The following is a 22,528-nucleotide window of genomic DNA, read 5'->3' as shown; positions in this document are numbered from 1 at the left end:
GACATACCGTATTGGCCCGAATATAAGACGGCCCTGATTATAAGACGATCCCGTCTTTTTCAAGACTCAAGTTTGAAAAAAGACTTTTTGAACACCAAATTAAATTTTATACAGAAAATAATTACAGTACATCCGAAACAAATGATTATAACAATATATCTGAGAGTAAAAGCATGTTATTTTGCCTCATTCAAATCTTAATATCTGAACATTTATATACTGTATGTAAACTCAAGTGCAATCGCATTCGTAAATGAATGGCTTCTGGTTTTTGAAATGTAAATAAACCAATCTATTGTGACAAAACAACAAAATTGCAATAACTGCATTAACCATCAACATGAAGTCTAACTGTAACTGTAGTCTTGAAACAAATCTGAATAAGGAAAAACATAGCAATAAAATCATGCAAACTGGTTAAACTTGAGAGTAGCTGAGATCTGTCATGACAGAACATCGCATCAATGATATCTGGCGCCATCTAGTGTCGTGAATGGGTATAACGTCTAGACCGCGAATATAAGACGAAACCCCTCTTTTTCAGTCTAATTTCAATGCAAAAAACACTGTCTTATATTCGGGCCAATACGGTACATGGCCTCCAATGGCATATATGTACATGGGCAATGTGAATGCCATTGGAAATTAATGGGAAATTTGGACGTACATGGCCGTCAATGGCATCGACTTACGTATGCGTCAAATTCCCTCAATGGAATCCAAATACATTGGCATCAATAGAATCGACATACATGGCCTCCAATGGCATCTATGTACATGGGCAATGTAAATGCCATTGGAAATGAATGGGAAATTTGGACGTACATGGCCGTCAATGGCATCGACTTACATATGCGTCATTGGAATTAGGGTACATTGGCATGGGCGTCAATGCAAAGTATATGGCATTGGAAATGAATGGGAAAATTGGACTCAAAAGGCTGTCAATGGCATACCATTAGAAATTAATTGGACAGTTTTTGGCAAATTTCTGGTAAACCGTGTTTTTTTCAAAGTCTGCATACAACTTTTATGCCCCTCACCATCCCAGAATTTCCAAAGTCCAAATTATGTGATTTGGTCAAAAATTGTAGGACTAAATACATTTTGAAATGTTTTTTTTTTTTTTTTTTTTTTTTTTTTTTCCGTAAAAATCTGCATTTACGCACAAACGGAAAATTTTTCGGGGTCGATCGAAAAGTCCTTGCGTCACGCGAAAATTCCACTCATTATATCTGAACGGTGCTGATCAGTCAAACGGTTTGGGCTGCGCGGTGCGCCGAAAAAACACCATTCAAAAAAAAAAAGAAAATTTACTATATGGGCCTTTGCATTGCAAAGGCCCATATAATGATGGTAGCTTTACATGCAATGCAAAAGCTGTCTAAATGGCGATTCATCGGCACGCCTCTCCGCCAGAACCCTTTGACCCACCGACCGGAATTGTCATACTACGCCGGCTTTTTCGTTTGACATCCCAGAAATAACCGTTTGCCCAATAATGTGTTTTTTTTAAATGCATTTATTTATTTATTTATTATTCAAAACGCTACTTGTCATACAATGTTTGGCCAGATCATATTTATACATCAAACAATTCAGGAAACTATGGGGCACAAAAGTCCTATACAGTTTTTGCTAAAAAGGTACAGAATTTTACAGTTTTTTTTTTTTTTTTTTTTAAACAAAATTTTCTGGAAAAAAAATTTACCATTCATTTCTAATGGGCAAGATTTTCCATTCATTTCAATAGCACAAAAACTTCCATTCACTCCTATTGATTTCCAAACCAAGTAACCCGATATCAACAGGAAGTGACCCCGACATGTCCCAAAATCAACAAGAAGTGACCAAATATCTACAGGAAGTGACCCTGGAATGCCTCAAAATCAACAGGAAGTAACCCTGAAATGCCACAAAATCAACAGGCAATGACCTAATATGGACAGAAAATGAACCCGAAATGCACCCAATATGAACAGGAAGCGAACTCGAAATGCCCCAAAACAAACAGGAAGTGGTCCGATATCTACAGGAAGTCTGAGATGTTTCAAAATCAACAGGAGGTGACCCAAAAACCAAGCATCATAGCAACGCTACCATTTCAGCAATACAATTTCTCCAGAAATTGCATTTTTTAGGTATTTCTTTAATTTTTTAAAAATGTTTTGTTTAAAATTTGTCATTTTAAAATTATTTTTTTATATGTTATTTAATATTATATTATGTCGTATAGCTACAGGACAGTCTGCCAACTTCTCAAATAGGAGAAGCAACTTTTTGACCTGCACTAAAATCCAGATGCGCCAGTTCTTTTTTCCAGCTTCTCAGCGGTTTCACTGAAAAAGTAAAAGACTTTCAGAACTTTATTAGCTCGGGCCGTTTACCACCAGGACCTGAAAACATGGACATATACAATGGAGTTGTACGTACATAGCTGTATGGTTAATGACGGTATTATAATGGTAGTAAACGGGGAAATTGGTTCTAAATGAAAAGATTGCGGGAATTGTCAATGACTCACATGCTGAGACCGCCGCCGAAGAGAATTAACAGCGGTCTGTAAAGAAAGGTGGGAGTTAATGCAGCTTATAAATTGTTCTAATTGAATGTGTCTTGATAAATAAGAATCGGGTTTCATTTTCTGTACGGAGGCGCTCTCGCAGACCGCGGCACAAATCGGTCGGCGCGACCGAGCGAGCGAATGGAGCGGACTCAGCCAATCCTGCTGGAATTAAATCTCCTTTTCAATTTCGCTTGACAGGGGTTGTTTTTGTTTTTTTCCGCTCGCCTGGGCAAACTTTAAATGGCCTTTGGACCAAAAGTTTAAGTTAATAATCAAAAATGAATTAATTAAATTTCTGATTTGCAATGTTTCAACTATGAAAAATTCCAAAAATTCACGCAACGTAAACTCATGCTGGATTTCCCGCCTACCATTTAGGTTTTGCGTCAAAAATTTTTTGTGTTCTTTGGAAAAAAATCACTCGTTCATTCACTTTCAATGACAAAACAAAATGCTACTTGTCCTCCTATTTTTCAAAATCATATGATTCACAAAAAAACCTATTGGCAAAAACTGACAATTCTGCCAAAATTTGACAGAATTTTCACATATATTTTCAATGGTTCCATTCATTTACAATGGCGATATAGTATCAGATGGAGCCATATTCATCTATAAAATCCTGAGTTTTTGAACAAGTCTGACAAGTTTCTGGCAAGCTTATCGGCGCAAGTGTAGCGGGTTAGAGCTATATCATGGCAAAATTTGGAAACCCATTCTTTTAAAATACAGTCCCTGACAAAATTCTTGTCGCTTATCCATTTTGTAGAAACAATTGCTAATAACCTAGCTTTTAATTATTCAATTGGTTTCAGAAATGGCTCATATAAAAGTTAAGACCCTCCCAAATAATGATGAATGTACAAAAATATATTTGTTTCCCTGAAAAAAGAATTATCATTTAATGAAGACATAAAGGTCAAATTTTGGCAAGACGAAAGTTTTGTCGCCTCCAGAAAGTAGTGTGAAAATTGAACAAAAAATGTACTTCAAATACTAAAATATGTTACATAACATAAGCGAATTAAGTAATGGTGCAGTGAGATCCAAATTTAATATTTTGTATGACTTCCATGGGCTTCGGCAAGGATTCATACAACTTATTGATGAAGTCATCAGGAACATCAAAGAAAGCAGTCTTGCATGCCTCCCAGAGTTCGTCAACATTCTTGGGTTTCGTCGTCCATGCTTCCTCTTTCATCCTGTTCATGTCTGATAGCTGGGCTAGCCAGTCTTGGAGGATCTTGATCTTTTTTGCCTTGAGGAACTTTTGAGGTAGAGATTGAAGTATGCGATGGAGCACCGTCCTGCAGCAGAATTTGTCCCTTTTTATGGTTAGGAATGTAAGAGGCAGCTGAGATTTGTTGATATTTCAGACTATTTATGTTGCCTTCCACCCTGCAGATCTCTCGCACACCCCCATACTGGATGTAACCCCAGACCATGATTTTGCCACCACCAAACACTGTTTTCTGAGTGAATCTCGGATCCAATCGGGCTCCAGTAGGTCTCCTGCAATATTTGCGCCAACTTTGGTGTAATTCAATGGAAGATCATCTGAAAAATCCGCCTTTTGCCACTTTTCCAGGGTCCATCCTTTTGACAGGCTGTGGGCCTTGGCAAATGCCACACGTTTTTTTAATTGTCTGCACCCTGAGAGATAAATAGTCTGAAATATCAACAAATCTTAGCTGCTTCTTACATTCCTAACCATAAAAAAGGACAAATTCTGCAGCAGGATGGTGCTCCATCGCATACTTCAATCTCTACCTCAAAGTTCCTCATGGCAAAGAAGATCAAGATCCTCCACGAATGGCCAGCCCAGTCACCAGACATGAACATCACTGAGCATGCCTGGGGTAGGATGAAAGAGGAAGCATGGAAGACGAAACCCAAGAATGTTGATGAATTCTGGGAGGCTTGCAAGACTGCTTTCTTTGATGTTTATTGAATGAATCCTTGCCGAAGCCCATGGAAGTCATTCAAAATATTAAATTTGGATCTCACAGCACCACTACTTAATTCACTTATGTTATGTAACATATTTTTGTGTTTGAAGTACATTTTTTGTTCAATTTTCACACTACTTTCTGTAGGCGACAAAACTTTTTGTCTTGCCAAAATTTGACCTTTATGTCTTCATTAAATGATAAATCTTTGTATATTTTTGTACATTCAAATCATTTGGGAGGTTCTTAGCTTTCATATGAGCCTTTTCTGAAACCAATTGAATAAAAAGTAAGGTCATTAGTAACTGTTTCTTCAATATGGATAAGCGACATGACTTCTGTGAGGGACTGTATGATTAATCCATTTTTTTTATTTTTAACAAGAAAATAAGAAGCTCTTTTGTCCCCAAAAAATCCATGAATAAGCCGCTTCCTTATATAAGCCGCAGGGTACAAAAAAACGAGAAAAAAATAGCGGCTTCTAGTCCGAAAAATACAGCACAAAACTTTCGATCACTTATTTTTTGACATTTTGGAGGAAGCTGAGCTTCCCAGGCAGTCTTAAAGCAATCGCCTTTGCTAGGAAGTGACCCGAAAATGCCCCAAAATGAATAGGAAGTGACTAAAAATCTACAGTAAGCGGCCCATGAAAGAGCAAAGCATTCCCCACTTTGCATTTTCTACTTTTTCTATGAAACTCTAACAATATTCGAATGTGCGTTTGATTATCTATTAAAGTTATTTTCGTTGAATCACTGCAGTCTTGTGTTCATGCCCTTTAGTAAAGAAATATTCAGTATGCGGCACAGCATTTTTTTTTTTTTAAATGAACTATTAATGGCAAATTAACATTTAATCTAAAAGTTTCAGGAATTTGTTAATATTTAATTCAAAGTTAAATCCAAAGGGAAGGAATGGCTTCACATTAAGCACAACTAAATGTTTTTTTCACGAAAGAGAAAATACCATGATGAATAATTCATTTTTTCCCCTATGATCAGGTTTCACTGTCATTGACGGCGATAGGTGTCAGCTTTTTAAAAAATATTTAGAAATTTAGAGATTTGAAAATAGATTCAAAAGAAAATATGTAGTTTGTTTATTATTTAAACATATTAAAAAAATAAATAAGTTTAAAAGATCGCATTCAAAGTTTTTTTTTTCCATTTGGACAATGTAATAAAAATTAAACATTAAAAAAACATTTAAAATGTAAAATTGGACCAAATTTTTTTTCTTTTATCACTTTTGATTTGACTTTTCGCAATTTTTCTTTACTTGAGTGATCGTCTTTTGGTTATGATTATCATTAGTTTCCCGATTATGACTTTTTAACCGATCCTCAAACTCAAAAAATCCGATATATTCGGTAGTGGACTTAACGTCTTATTGCTAATTGTATTTTATGCTTTAATAATGATAAATGTAACAACTTTTCCAAATAAAATTCTGTGAAAAATAAGAGACAAACTTCAATTTAAGTTATAGAAAATAGATATCACATGAAAAAATATATATTGATATGAGCAAAAATGTCCATAATTAAGTAAATAGAATCATTCACAATTAAATTATGTTTACAGTAGTTACCCAAAAAAAAAGCCACTAGGGGGCAGCCAAAGCGTTACAAATACAGGCAGGCAATCATAGGCTATGCCAATACAATGACAATTCCCAAGGTGTATTTCGCTGGGCTTTAGCACAGATTTTTGTGTTTTATTACTTTTCTAGGTTTCTTAGTGACTATTTCTGTGAACACTGTAGTTTTATGTAATGACTTTATAATTCCTTATTTTTCAATCATTTATTGATCTTTTAATTTTAACCTATGAATGCTTTAATAATGATAATGCTCAAATAACAAATCCCAAACATCTGTTTGGAGACACCTAATGGCCAATTAGAATAAAGGCTGTGCTAAGCAGTGACCAGCCCTTGTACAAACACTCAAAGCTTTTACATTCACTTTAAAGCCAGCATAAATAGAAGCCCAAAATCGAAAATTAAAAACCCATATGGAGACTATGATATCATTTTAAAGTGATCCACTGATAAAGACTTGCCGTTCTTAAAAGATAAACGTTATTATGAGTTAAAAATCATTTGATATTGAAACCCCTATTGGTATTTTCGTTTTTATGCAATTTGTAAAGTTAGTTTAACTAGTAAGTCGCCATTGTTGTCGACGTCGCAGAGCTGTGACGTCACATGGTTACGCTGCCGGGCTTTCAGAGTATGACTCTAGCCACATAAACATGTCATCTGTTCAACCCTTTCAATTTGAACCCTAGAGGAACATTAATGAGCATGACCGCACTTCGATATTTCGACAAACGAGCAGCAAAAGCAAAATGAACAGGAAAGACGGGATGAGACGAGACTAAGAAAGAAAAATGGTGTTTTTCCAAAATGTGCGAATTTGACACCCAAAGTACTACCGTGCAATTTTAGCTTTTTTGTTTAGATGCATAAAGACAGAACATATTAAATGCTTAAATACTTAAAACTATGAGAGGCAAACACATGCAACACATATTGTGAGGGAATGAAAATGTAATAAAAACAATACAATAATAATAAAATAAAACACAAATACAATTACTCGCCACTTTTAAAGGGCGTAGGTTTGGTCTCAACATTGGTAGGGACAATATGGCATAACCTGCATGTACACTTTTTGCTGGGGACGGGACATTCATAATTATCAATGCAAAATACATCTGCATTGACTTATACTAAGTTTAAGTGCATTGGTTCAACCTGCACCATTCAATTCAAACCTTTATTTTCGGTTCACTACATTTCTCACAATTAATCTAACATTAACAGTAGAAAACACATAAAGGTGGAAACTTCTCTCTAAGCAGCTTCCTACTTGAGTTTTGCAGGTTAGCAAGTTCACACAGTTTAATGTTATGCTTATTCTGGTGCAAGTCGGACTTTCAGTAGCAAAATTAGTGGTGTGTTCCCCACTTCCACAACATTGATGTCTTTTTACATTCCTTACAGTGGCTACTACTGCCGGCTGGGGGAAAAAACTTCTAATATTCCTAATATGTCTAATATTTAACGTGTGTGTGGGGGGTGGATGAAGTCTGGTGAATTCATCACCCGATGAAATGTGCGTTTAGGAGGAAAAAATAAAAGACTCAATAAAAACACAAATTGTAAGTATTCGCCGCTTTTAACCTATGTGAGCATGTGTTGGACGCAAGGACGTAGGTTTGGTCTCAACATTGGTAGGGACAATATGGCATAACCTGCATGTACACTTTTTGCTGGGGACGGGACATTCATAATTATCAATGCAAAAATAAATCTGCATTGATTTATATTACTTAAAGTGTATTGGTTCAGCCTACACCGTTCAATTACTACTAAAGAAACAGTTTCGGTTCACTACATTTCTCACAGTTAATCTAACATTAACAGTAGAAAACACATAAAGGTGGAAACTTATCTCTAAGCAGCTTCCTATTCGAGTTTTGCAGGTTAGCAAGTTCACACAGTTTAATGTTATGCTTATTCTGGTGCAGGTTGGACTTTCAGTAGGAAAATTAGTGGTGTGTTCCCCACTTCTACAACATTGATGTCTTTTTACATTCCTTACAGTGGCTGCTACTGCTGGCTGTAAAAAAAAACTTTAAACATCCCTAAAATGTTTAATATCTAATATGTGTGCGTGGGTTGGGTGAAGCCTGGTGATGTCATCACCCAATGAAATATGCGTTTAGGAGGAAAAAATTGGACCAGTACTATCAGCAAGTGAAAAGAGGTTCATGTAAGTTCGAGTGTAATGAAAATAATTCACTGAATAGTAGTGGGGTCAATTACAACCATTAAAACATATGGGAAGGCAATCTAAATGACCCTGAGCGTCCATTGCGCACATAAAACATGGCGCCCTCCGTCAAAACATGTACTAAATATTCTAGATTTTCAAATCAACGGCAAAATTTTATGTGTTTCTAATAATATATTTTAGTAAAAGAGAACAATTGTGGCTTATAAGAGGCTATAAGTCTGAGGTTCCCTTTAAAATGCCAATTTTCTTCTATTTTTATCTGTAGGAGGACCCGACAAAAACTCCAGGCTCACTTTTCTGAAAGTCGAAGTTTGAGGGATTGCGGCATCAACGCCTCCGGTCTGATGTCTAAATCGTCCACGAGAACACAGTACACCCTACAGAAAGTAAGTTGGTCCAAATCATTTTTAATTTTTGTGTATGTGTGTGTTGCCTGTCAACATTATTTAACAATTGAACATTTCAATATTAGCCTAAGAGTGGCTAATATTGGACAGCACAGCTGTGATTGAGTAGTTTGGATCAGATGTTAAGCAAAATGATACGCCAAGTTAAAAGTCGCAATGTTTTTGTCTGTTTATCATAACTAACTGTTGTATAAATGCCACTTAAACTCATGGTTTTGCATTATTTATCGCATTTGAATTATGTATCCAATTGTTTTAAATGCTAAAACCTATGTGGTGCACCAAAACACGAACGTTTGCACAAAACGTGACTCTGGGGAATGAAAGGACATTACGTTATGTGATTTAATTATTCATCCCGAGAAACGAAACACGAAAGAGGATATTTGGATGAGAGTCGTCACGAGCCAATGATGACATCTCGTGAGGTTTTCTTAGGTATTATCAGGCATAGCGTCACCATGTGATGACAAGCTTGCAAGTTCAACCGGGGACTTTTTTTGTACTGTAACAAGCAATGAAAACACGTTTTAGCGAGCAGCTACTTTTGTCAGAATTGTTCTTCTACTTCGGGTAAAATTTTGAAAACTCGAGATGAAAGTGGAACGCCATTATTTTTAGCCGATAGCCGATGTGTTGACTACCACAAAATAGTCTACTTGTACTATGTGGAGTACAATTTTAAAACAAATTCTGTGTAATTCAATTTTTATGCTGATTGAAACTAAAATTTGTCAGGTTGATTCTATATTGCAGTCTGTCTATATGTTACTACTTGCACATCATTACAGTTGGAGCGTAACGCTACACTAAAATGTAATCTCAGTTCGGGTTTTTTTTACGTGTTAGGTTCATTTTCGGTACAAAAAACTGGACTGAATGGGCCCTCGTAGTTTGGCGCAACTCGGACGGCACGCAGCTCAGGGTGGTGGCAGATCGTCCCCATATCGTCTCATGAGAAACTAACCTGTGCTCGAAACTCGCCTTTGTGTTTTTGTGTGGAACCTCTTTTGTGTTGTTTTTGTATATCCTGAAATAAGAAATACATTCACACACCTCGGTGAAAAAAACCCTATTGAAGAGGGTCCTACAAAAAAGGCGCTACTGAGCTGTGTAGCCATGCCCTTATTCAAAACCAAAATAAACCTTCTAATTGGGCCAATTTGACCAAGTGTGCCAAATTTTGTGGCTTTGTAAGCTGCCAAACTCCCTGAAGAAATCTACTTCCTATTCATTGGGAACAAAGGGTCATCATGGCAACAGTGAGAGACATGTTGACATTAGGGGTGTGCCATCTTAGGCACCCCACGATTCGATTCGATTACAATTCAGGGAGCTACGATTCGATTCTTGAACGATGATCACGGTATTGACGATGATCACAGTTATCACGATTATCGATGCATCTTACATTACTAATTAATTATTCAAACAAATTTTTGTCCATTATTTATTTAAAATATCATAATGATTCAACAGGAACAATGGAAACATGCCCATATGACAAAAAGCTGCCCTTAAGCTGTTTTTTTTTTTATTTATTTATTTTTTATGTATTTTATTTATTTGTACAAGAAAGTGCGATAACATTAACCATTTTAAAGGAAGCACTTATTTCACTCAACAATACAATAACATTTACACAGGTGGAATTAATTCCACATTTTCTGGAAATAGTGTCTTTAGACATCAGACTTCTTTTAACCAATATACTTAGTTTTCACTGATTTCACTGTACTATTTCACATGTTTGTAGTGTTACCACTGTACTTAATCATGGTTTTACACGTTCTGCATATGAAGTACACGTTAGCCAATTCGCTAATTAGCTTAGCGCTCGGCGCTAACTATTAGCACCTGCGTGTACTCACCTCATATAGACGTACACGGGTCTTAGCAACACACTCAGGACATTTTTCAATTGACATAACTTGAAACTACAACTGGACATCTGAAAGACAACGAGCAACGAACTCTCTCTTCCCCTCTCGCTCTAAAAAATAACTGTGTGTTCGCGCTTCTTTGCCTGCCTGTCTCATACACAAAATTATTTTCCAGTCTTTTGAAAAGGAGTAAATCTCTTACTCAGTTACAGGCAGCATCCATTATAACGTGCGTACATCCGTTAAAGGTGTCCAGGTGGTAGACGTGTCTTGAATTTCGTTCCGCTATGAGCCGCTCTGATGGGGGAAAATATTACATGATGCCTTTGTGGTGTATGATTGCTTCTGTGACCTAGATTGTAACAACTTCTATTGTTTTTTTACCTTGAGTTTCATAGTTAGGAGGGAATCTCACGAGATAAGTTGTTTTGCACCATAGTCCCATAGTTAGGAGGGAATCTCACGAGATAACTTGTTTTGATTGTTCCTTACACGCCTGGGCTCCATAGTTAGGAGGGAATCTCACGTGATAACTTGTTTTGCACTCATAATATTTACCGTGGTAACACAACATCAGCTACCGGACGGCGCAACCTGGGAACCACGCAAAGAAAAGCCCCTTTTTCGAGGGGCTGAACCAAAAGTAGCTTTGTCATTGGACGGGGCCGCGCCGCGTGGGGGCGGAGGTTGGCCGTCTCCGCCTCCGTGTGGCGCCTTCCTACAAAAACCGGGCATTTCCGGGCGACCAGTGAAGTCCGCCAGCGGGTCACGTACGGATCGCCTGGCTTTGTTCCTTCGCCGCCTTATCGGAGCGTTGGCTCCCGCTCATTTGTCATGGTAAGCGATTTTCATTGCTAAGGGACACCTGGTTGTGCTGTAACGTAGCGCGGGGATTCTGGGATTGACAAACTCAAATCTAGCGTCATCGTTACCCTTGTTATGCTTGTTTATGTTGCTTGTTGCTTGCTCTTGTGGGATTGTAATCAATAAATCTCATTTATTCTGCATTTTCTATATCAATAAACATTGTCTATTGAGCAAAAGTGTGCCTGTTACTGATTCACTGTGAACCTGGAAATTTCGGAAAACACGCTCTCATAAAGTTATGTGGGAAAATCATCGTTTTTAAACCTTTATGAATCGTAATCGAATCGTCGCGTGTCGAATCGCGATGCATGTAATAGTCGATTTTTTGGGAACACCTGTAGTGGACATGGGCCTTCAAATGTAGTATTAATAAAGGTCTTATAACTACACTGAAAGTTATGGGGGAACAGAAGAAACTTGGGCTGTCAAACGATTAAAATTTTTAATCGAGTTAATCACAGCTTAAAAATAAATTATTCCTAATTAATCGCAATTCAAACCATCTATAAATCCGCCATATTTTTCTGTAAATTATTGTTGGAGTCGAAAGATAAGATACAAATCGGATATATACATTCAACATACCGTACATCAGTACTGTATTTGTTTATTATAACAATAAATCAACAAGATGGCATTAACGTTATTAACATTCTGTTAAAGCGATCCATGGATAGAAAGACTTGTAGTTCTTAAAAGATAAATATTAGTACAAGTTATAGAAATTTTATATTAAAACCCCTGCTAATGTTTTCGTTTTAATAAAATTTGTAAAACTTTCAATCAAAAAATAAACTAATAGCTCGCCATTGTTGATGTCAATAATTACACAATGGTGCTGAAACCCATAAAATCAGTCGCACCCAAGCGCCAGCAGAGGACGACAAAACACCAAAAAACACAAGTAACAAGTGCACATGACACTAGTGCTGCAACGATTAATCGATTAACTCGAGTATTCGATTAGAAAAAAATATTCAAATTAAATTTTGCTGCTTCGAGTATTCGTTTAATTAAAGTGGCTTTGTAATGGTTTGTTTTGAAAGTGTTCACATTTAGTTTTATTGATTTGGGTGGATACACTGCCCTCTAATCTGCTTCATTACACATGGCTGAATCTAGCTGCTCCCTGTTAGGACCAACATAAGTTTTTGTTTCAGGTAATGTTTTTTTTTTTTTTTAAGCATTTGTAATATAAAGGTATATTTAGCCGTTTTTTTTTGTTTTTGTTTTTTTGTGAGAATATGTGTTTGAACTATTTGTTAAGAGCATTGTAAAAAAAAAAACTTTAAGCTAGCTGACTTTTGTGATGCAAGTTAGCCAATTGTTCTTTTGTTGTACATCTATCTTTATTTTTTATACCATTTGAGGCCCAGGTCAGGTATTTAAATTCTTTATGTTCCTTATCCCATTACTCGATTATTCGAACTAACTAGTTCATCGATTAATCGACTACTAAAATAATCGATAGCTGCAGCCCTACATGACACTGTGCTGTCATTTTAATCTGTTTGAGCGGGGCATGTGCGTTAAGTGCGTCAAATATTTTAACGTGATTAATTTAAAAGATTAATTACCGCCCGTTACGGCGATAATTTTGACAGCCCTAGTTATTATGCCAAAGTTGTCATTCTAATTTAAAAAAAAAAAAAGGGTCATTTTAAAGCAATTCTGGTTCCTCTATTAGCATCAGTGGCAACCAATGAGTTGATAAACTGTCAGGAGACCCTGTTGTTTCTCGGGTCCAATGGAGGGTTTGCCGGCATTGTTGCCACTCTTTAGCATAAGTACTTCTCAGAATGAAGCTTTTACCCGGCTCTTCAATAATGCAGTAGCGTCTATCTCTAAAACAAAGACTCCTGATGCCAACCCCACCCACGGAAACTCACTCAGCAGACTCATAAAAAGCTTTTTTGACTCCGGAATGAAACGACGACTCGACAGTTGACAGCTGAGAAGCGTTAAAAATGTACATATCAGTGGCAAACACTTTTCCCCTTTCAAAAACAACTGTTGACAAAGTTTGACACCAAAAGCAATCCTGACTCTTTAGTATGTCATATTCGTTCATTCGCTGCCAGCGCTTCCAAGTTTTAATGGATTAGACGTTTATTGCTGTCAATCGCACCCAACAAGTTAAACGGACTTTGTTGGCAGTGAGAATGGATGGAATCAAGATCTATGCTGGAATTCAATATGCAGTCCCTGACAAAAGTCTTGTCGCTTATCCATTTTGTAGAAACAATGGCTAATAACCTGACTTTTAATTATTCAATTGGTTTCAGAAATGGCTCATATGAAAGCTAAGACCCTCCCAAATGATGTTGAATGTACATAAAATATACAAAGATTTATCATTTAATGAAGACATAAAGGTCACATTATGGCAATACAAAAGTTTTACGCCCACATAGTGTGAAAATTGAACAAAAAAATGTACTTCAAATACAAAAATATGTAACAGCATAGTCGTGGTGCTGTGAGATCCAAATTTAATATTTTGTATGACTTCCATGGGCTTGAAGGACTGCATCCATGCGGTTTGGCAAGGAGTCATACAATTTATTGATGAAGTCATCAGGAACATCAAAAAAAGCAGTCTTGCATGCATCCCAGAGTTCATCAACATTCTTGGGTTTCGTCTTCCATGCTTCCGCTTTCATCCTGTTCATGTCTGATGACTGGGCTGGCCAGTCCTGGAAGATCTTGCTCATCTTTGCCTTGAGGAGCTTTGAGGTAGAGATTGAAGTATGCGATGGAGCACCATCCTGCTGCAGAATTTGTCCCTTTTTATGGTTAGGAATGTAAGAGGCAGCTAAGATTAGTTGATATTTCAGACTATTTATGTTGCCTTCCACCCTGCAGATCACTTGCACACCCCCATACCGGATGTAACCCCGGACCATGATTTTGCCACCACCAAACTTCTGTTTTGTGGCAAAAGGTGGTGGTCCCCGGCGCGATGGTTGGGAATCCCTGCAGAGTTACTGTGTCACATTCTGCTGCTGGTCAGATTTTGTTTTGTTACAGAGCCGCCTGTATGGACGTTCCTGACATCGCACATGCAGCTAATTCCAGCTAATCCACAGTATTATATAATGGCCAGCGATCCAAGAGAACAGTGCAGAGATATTAGCTTGCTGGTCGCCAATCAACACCTAGTACTTTCGAGTCCTTTGTATTCGCTAGCTTGTTCGTCAGCCGCCTTTGTTTTGTGATCCTCTACCTTGTGCAGGTATTGCGTATTTTTGATGTCTTATTAGCTCTCTGCCCACGGCTTAGTTTCGAATTCTTGAGCCCCGTCGACCTATTGTCGTGGACCCGTTTTGTTGTTCTGTCTTTTCTGCGATCATGTGTTTGTTTTGTTTGTATTTAATAACTTATTGAACGCTTCGCCTCGGTTGCTGTCTGCTCTTTGGTCCTATCTTGTATTATGCTAAAAAGATGACACGGAAATCATCAAATTTAGACCAGAACAATATAACTTATTGCCCTCTAGTAGAGAAAAAACATTACCTCTGAATGGTATAATGGAGTCATGTGTTTATTGTTGTGACATTTCATTGGTGAAACTGGTAGTGCTTTTGTTAGTATCTCTGGCAAAAGTAGTCAAGATGTGGAATAAAGAGGAAAAATGCAACGACTCTAGTGTAGACCAAAGTAGAGGTGTAAGACTAGTTGTTCTTCATGAATCTACTCAAGTCAAAGTACCGTATTGGCCCGAATATAAGACGGCCCTAATTATAGGACGACACCCTCTTTATCAAGACTCAAGTTTGAAAAACGACTTTTGGAACACCAAATTAATTTTTATACAGAAAATAATTACAGTACATCTTAAACAAATGATTATAACAATATATTTGAGAGAAAAAGCATGCTATTTTGCCTCATTCAAATCTTAATATCTGAACATTTAAATATGTAAAGTGCAATCACATTCGTAAATGAATGGCTTCTGGTTTTTGAAATGTAAATAAACCAATCTATTGTGATAAAACAACAAAATTGCAATAACTGCATTAACCATCAAAGTGAGGTTTAATTGTGACTGTAGTCTTGAAACAAATCTGAATAAGGAAAAACATTGCATTAAAATAATGCAAACTGGTTAAACTTGAGAGTAGCTGAGATCGGTCATGACAGAGCATCGCTTCAATGATATCTGGCGCCATCTAGCGTCGTGAATGGGAGTAATGTCTAGACCGCGAATATAAGACAACCCCCACATTTTCAGTCTAATTTCAATGCAAAAAACACCGTCTTATGTTCGGGCCAATATGGTAAAAAGTATTGTAAGGTAAAACTATGCTAAGAAGTACATTTTTCTCAAAAACGTATGGAAATGTAACTGAGTAAATGTAACGCATTACTACCCACCTCTGCTTCCTGTAGATATCTGGTTACTTCCTGTTCATTTTGGGCCATTTTGGGTTGACTTCCTCTTAATATTGGGTCACTTCCTGGTAATATCGGGTCACTTAGGTTGGAAATCAATCGGCGTGAAGTTTTTGTGCTATTAAAATGAATTGTGAATAGATTCACTGGAAATCAATTAGAAAATTTGGCCATTAGAAATAAATGTGTTTCTTGGCAAATTTTGTCCGAACCGTATGTTTTTAGCAAAAACCGTATCGAACTTTTGAGGTCTGCGTCCTGAATTTTTTTAATGTAGAAATGCGATTTGGACCCAAAAAAATGGGGAAATAGTTGCTTTCTGAAATTTCACTTTTTAAAAAAAAATTTTTATTCGAAATACCTGCATTTTTGGGTGAACCTTCATTTTTGGAGTTTGTATGAACGATGTCAGTTGGTTAAACCGTTTTGACTGGGGGTCGGTAGCTTTTGCATCACACGCAAAGCTACCATCAGTCACTAATAACTCTCCAAAGGGAGATGGATTAGACGTCAAGTGCCGTCAATGGCACCCAATGAGTTAATTTGAGAAATAGCAGACCCCCAGTGAGTCTACTTCATATGCATGGCCAAATACGTAAGAAAAATGAAGATTTCTGCCTGGTTGCGCAAACGCTGTTGTGTGTCAGCAACAGCCTTGAAGCCGGCGCTTCTGTACATATCTCCATAATGAATGAAAAAGCAGCTCGTTGCGTCTTGACAGGTCACGTCGCCAGCAGTAACGCACTTTTTTTTTTTTTTGCATGCAGGTGCGTGATTATGCAACAATGAAGATATGACGCAGTGCCAAAAAATGCGTAGCTGTGTGCAGTTTTTAATGATCCTGCTGCTGTTTATTTAAGGATCCAAAAAGGGCCCATAAAAATGGGCCGGATTAACGCCAGGCTCAATGCGGAGCTTTTCTATAGCTTTTTATTAGACTCCCGTGTCCTCCTGCTGTCTCCGCGTTGTCTTGTCTTGTAAAGGCTTTTAAAAGAGTCGTAAAACCTGCCAACAAACAAACAGGCGGCAGCAAGTTGCAAAGTAGTTACACCTTGCAACATCTTTTCTGTTGTCCACTAATTGTGCGGGGTGGATAGAAGCCAAATGAGAAAGAGTGTGCTCCAGAACACTAACAGGCTGAAGGCGCCTCTGTGCCACTGACATTGCCAGCCCTCCCAATCCTCTCTATGCAAAACAATGTATTCAACTAAAATACATTGGTAACTTTTCAGTTTTGGTCAATTTTAGCGACGCCGGTGGACAAAATCGGTAGTGTTTTGCCTTAAGGAAGACTGTGTTTCCCAGCACACACCCGCACAGGGTTGTAAAATCATGATATCACGGTCGCATGCAGATGGATTAAACAACATATCTGTTTCCAGTGGCTGTGTGAAGGATGAATAGTAATAAGGTAATGAATCCAGTTGGGGCTAAACAATAGCATATGATGGTTAGCAACCGTGTGGCTAAGTGTGGCTAACCCCCCCACCTCATCCGAACTCGTCAGCGCTGATGAGTTCGGTTGAGCAGGGCGGAGGGCTTCATGCCAAAGAGTAAAAGCCGGACCAGTGTTTATTTTGTATATCCTGGTTGCATCCCTTTTTTTTCCTCCTCAGACAAAACTTTTAGTCTATTTTGTTGCAGAATTGGCAGGTAAGGCCGTGGCATTGACTTCAGTCTTTAAAATGAAGAGGGGACATATGCTGTAAAGCAGTCAGCACATTTGTACTGTAATTTTCGGACTATAAACCACTATTTTTTTCCTTCATTTTGAATCCAGCGGCTTATTTGTTGATATATTTGGGTATATAGGCAACACATCCCTCCTAGCATGCATTGCAGCGCTACAGATGTAAATAACAATCAAAAATCATGTTCTGTGCTAATTATTTATTCTGTTACTGTTCCACTTTCATTATTTGCTTGTTATGGTATTTGGTAACACTTTATTTGACAGTGGCGTCATAAGACTGTCATAAGACGGTCATAATTATGACATGATACTATCATGGGCATTTCTGAATGCTTACGACAGATGTCATAAAGTGTCATCCGGCAATTGAAGTTACTAAGTCCATTTATGTCCAGCTCAGATCTTTTACATCCATTCAAAAGTGAGGTAATTTACCGGATGACGCTAAATGACATCTGTTATAAGCATTCATTAATGCTCATGACAGTGTCATGTCATAATTACGATTGTCTAATGATAATCTCAAGTCTCAAGGTGCCACTGTCACATAAATTGTTAACTGAATAAACAATTAGCACAGAACCTGAATTTTGATTGTTATTTACATCTGTAGCACTGCAATGCATGCTAGGAGGCATGTTGGATAACAACAGTGATGACAGCAGGTGGCAGCAGAGGTTGACTGTCTCGCCCAAGGGAGCAGTGATGGCCAAATGAAGCTTCATGAAGCAATGAAGCTTTGAAGCCAATTGGTTCAAAGCCTCATAGTGGTTCATTTGGTCTTATGACAGTCGTATGATGCCGCTGTCAAATGAATTGTTACCGGTTAATATCTTTTGGTGTAAGCATCCCATAATACAGTGAGGACAATACGGCTTATAGTCCAGTGCAGCTTATCAATGAACAAATGACATTTTCGTGTCACATTTGGTGGGTGGCGGCTAATAGCCAAGTGAGCTTTATAGTGCGAAAATTACGGTAATTTTTTGTATGGCAGGGTTCCTGCCACCCTCATCAAAGTTAATTAGTGCCGGTAAAAGTAATACAAACCCCCTCAAGATATAAAAGAGGTGTCATTCAACTACATTAGTTGCCAGTCCACATGTCATCACAAATGCTAAGGAAAATATTTTTATATTTTAAATTTAAATGGGTAAATTGTTATTGAATTAGTTTTAGATAAGACGTGACACAAAAAAAAAAAAAAACACTGTCCCCACAGTCAAACATGGCGGAGTTTCCCTGATGTTTTGGGGTTGCTTTACTGCCTCTGGCACTGGACTGCTTGACCGTGTGCATGGCATTATGAAGTATGAAGACTGCTAACAAATTTTGCAGCATAATGTAGGGCCCAGTGTGAGAAAGCTGGGTCTCCCTCAGAGGCCATGGGTCTTCCAAGAGGACAATGACCCAAAACACACTTCAAAAAGCACTAGAAATGGTTCAAGAGAAAGGAGACTTCTGAAGTGGCCAACAATGAGTCCAGTCCCATAGAACATCTGTGGAGAGATCTGAAAATGGCAGTTTGGAGAAGGCTTCCTTCCAATCTCAGAGACCTGGAGCAGTTGGCCAAAAAAGAATGGTCTACAATTCCAGCAGAGCATTGTAAAAAAAAAAAAACTCATTGATGGATACCAGAAGCAGTTGTTCAGTTATTTTGTCTAAAGGTTGTGCTACCAAGTATTAGGCTAAGGGTGGCAATACTTTTGTCCGGCCCATTTTTGGAGTTTTCTGTAAAATGATAATGATAAATTTTTTTTTTCATTCTCTTTTATGTGTTTTCATTGCAAGCAAAATAAATGGAGATATTACTACCAAAGCATTTGTATTTGCAATCATTTCTGAGAGAAATTGAGCATTATCTGAAAGAATTGCTTGGGTGCCAATACTTTTGGCCAGCAGTATTCACTTAACTCATTAGCCATTGACAGTGCAAGGCATCTGGGAGAACAACATAGGCGGAGTTGGACTTTTGGGGCAGGGGCACAACATGTTGATGACCCCGAAATGCAGTGTCAGCAATCAAATTAACTTACAAGAATATCTATAAAAATAAGTTGACAATGAGCGTTTTTTTGTTTCCCATCATTCTTGAGGGGAATTTTAAATCAGGCTGCCTAGGCAATACTTTTCGCCAAGATCGTCATTCGTTAAATATGGTAGGCCCACTGGTGTCGTGCCAATGTAGTTGCCCCAGTCAAAAATTGTATCCCCTGGGCGGAGCCATATGGAGGTAGATTTGCGGCTTTATTATTCAATCAAAAAAAAAAAAAAGTTGCTTCAATGAAAATATATATTTTCAACCCCAAAAAAAGTTGCTTTAACCCCAAAAAAAAAAAAAAAAAATTGAAACAAAGAAAATGCATGTGAAAAGCTTTTTTTTTTTTTGATTGAAGCACCTTTCTTGATTGAACTAATGTTGATTTGATTTTGGGCCACATTTTGGCTAGGACATTTTTGTCTTTATTATTCAATCAAAAAATAAGTTGCTTCAAAAGATATACTTTAAAAAAGAATCACTTTAATAGAAAAAAAAAAAAAAGAAAAGAAAAATTTCAAGGAAAAAGTTTTTGAATGCAAAAAAAATATTTAAGATTGAAAAAATGGAATTTGAACCAGGGGTCGCATTAACCGAATATTTTCCGTCGTTGACCGGTTTTTTAAAATGGTGACAGAAAAAACAAGTCCATCTGTCATTTTGACAGGTTGCAATTCACACCCCAGACCACAGGGTGGCGAGTGAGCATATTAATTAGCTATTGTCTCTCTTGATGCATGATGTCGTTGGCCTTACTCGGAAAAATGTCAAGGCAACTGAGTGTCCGAAGTTTCTTCCAAAAAGTTTCTTCTTGAGACATTTGATTATGCACAAGCGGGCACGCAATTCAAGTCCATGCGCACCAGGAGGAAGGTGTGAGACTGCGTTCAGGCCACAGCAGGTGAACTGTTAATTTCATTGTTCCATATGTAGCCTACCTACTGTGGCCACAGTCAGCTGTTTTTGTCACTGCGGAGAAAAAGTTACGTATTCATCTGCTGATGTGTGATAGCACGGTGTGGATTCTCTGTTAAGCTTGTTTGGACAGAATATTAATTAAAAATGAATGAAAACTAAACACTATTGAATATGTCATTATTATCATTTTAAAAATTTAAGTGACGGGTAAAAAGATTATGACTGGATTTTTATGACCCTGTCAGTCAAATTGACAGACAGCGAAAAAGTCTAACGCAACCTCTGATTTGAACACTTAATTTTGTATCGAAAAAGTGTTCTTTGATTGAAGCAATCCTTTTTGTGTTTGGGCCATATTATGGGTAGGACATTTGTGTCAAAATGTAGAAAAAAATTGCTTCAATCAAAAAAAAAAAAAAAAATCATTAGAAAAATAAAATTGCCCTCCCCTATTTTTTTAAAAATGTTTTTCATTATTTCTTTGAAAATTATATGCAAAGCAAATGACCGTCTAAGTTGCTAGTCACATGATCAGTTCGAAGTCTAATTTTGACCGATTATAAAAATATATTTTTTTGTTCATTTCATTCATTTTTGTTGCAGTTTTATTGCTTTACAACTTGTATATTTGTAGCGAAGTCAATTAAACGCAGTGACACTTTTCGGCCACCGGGGGGGCCTGGCCCGCCTGGCCCCCCATTAAAATCCGCTTATGGAGAACAACCTCACAGTTTGACTAGAGCGCAGGTGTCAAACCAATTCCACAAAAGGACAAGTGGGTGTAGGATTTCATTCCGACCCAAACAGCACAGACAGTTTGACGAATGAGGTTTCTGCTGAAACAAGCACTTCCTGACGGCAATCAACTGGTGACACTTTTAAGAGAACAATTGGTGAAAAGGTGTCTTCATTGGTTGGAAGGAAAACTTGCACCCACTTGGCCCTTTGCGGAATTGCTTTGACACCTGTGGACTAGAGGTTCCCCTTGGTCTCCAGTGGTGTAATTCTTCATAGGGGGGAGTCCGTCCCCCTTCCATGGGTTTCTCCATGCGATTGACCTGTGACCAATCCAGCATGCAGACTGCCTTTCTCCCACATTCCACTGGGATGGGCTCCAGTTTACCCGTGACCCTGAACAGGATAAGCTGTAAAAAATGCACGGATGGTTGGTTCCCTCTGTAATCCCCTGACAAAATACCACCATTCTGAAACGCGAGAGTCTCCTCAACCATAAGGTTTATGAAACGGATCCTCCTAAACGCAGAAATCGATGTCGTGGGACGTCCTTTCGACGCGATACAAATCCGAGAGAAAAGAAAAGGGGCATGTTCGCGGAAAAAACAGAATTATCGGCTAATTTCCACTCCGGGGGGATTGTCGACAGATAATGTTCATTTTGATGAGACCGGGGGAGAAGACGAATGGAGATCTGGGCCGGAGAGCAGTCACCGTAATCTCGTGCCTGTGGGGGGGAATTCATTGTTGTCTGTGAGGGTCTTGCACGGAGGGTCCTTTTCTAATCGGAGCTTTAGAATGTAAAACGTAATTAAAGACGCCGTTGGTGCACGGGGGAATTACGCTATTGAGCCACAGCTTTCTGTCCCTGGCAGGGGATATAAAACTTATGGAGCGCGCCGATACTCAGCTCTCTCCTCACATTATGTATTTACCCTCGAGTGATTTCTTACATCACTTTTTTAAAATGCTTCCAAGATCAACTGTATGAAATCAGCAATGAGGAATAATTGGATTTCTTTGGAGGGCTCCATGGCTCCCTCTACAGTTCACCAGTGGAATTGTATTTTAGTAGACCAGGCGTGTCAAACGAGTAGTGTCCAGCTATGGGCCGCAGTACTCACCAACCGGGCCCTCCTTTTTTTAACGACCAATCAGATAAAGCGCTACAGATTTTAATTACAATTGAAATTCATGTTATGTGCCAATCACTTCTTCAGTTACTGTTCTAGTTGTTTCATTAATTGCTAGTTTTGGTATTTGGTAAAA

General features: G+C 37.9%; 1 protein-coding gene across 3 annotated transcripts in view; it reads left to right on the top strand.

The window, feature by feature from the left end:
- nrg3b (neuregulin 3b) overlaps nucleotides 1-22,528 on the top strand; it is a 652,113-nt gene that overhangs the window by 586,850 nt on the left and 42,735 nt on the right. For all 3 annotated transcript variants that reach the window (XM_057825278.1, XM_057825276.1, XM_057825277.1), the window contains one exon: nucleotides 8,586-8,706. In XM_057825278.1, coding sequence (XP_057681261.1) covers nucleotides 8,586-8,706 — 121 coding nt within the window. The remainder of the gene's footprint in view (nucleotides 1-8,585; nucleotides 8,707-22,528) is intronic.

This window comes from Corythoichthys intestinalis, chromosome 21 (genome assembly GCF_030265065.1).
Source record: "Corythoichthys intestinalis isolate RoL2023-P3 chromosome 21, ASM3026506v1, whole genome shotgun sequence".
NCBI lineage: Eukaryota > Metazoa > Chordata > Actinopteri > Syngnathiformes > Syngnathidae > Corythoichthys > Corythoichthys intestinalis.
The sequence above is the reverse complement of the archived record's forward strand: the minus strand, read 5'-3'. Positions and strand labels throughout refer to the sequence as shown.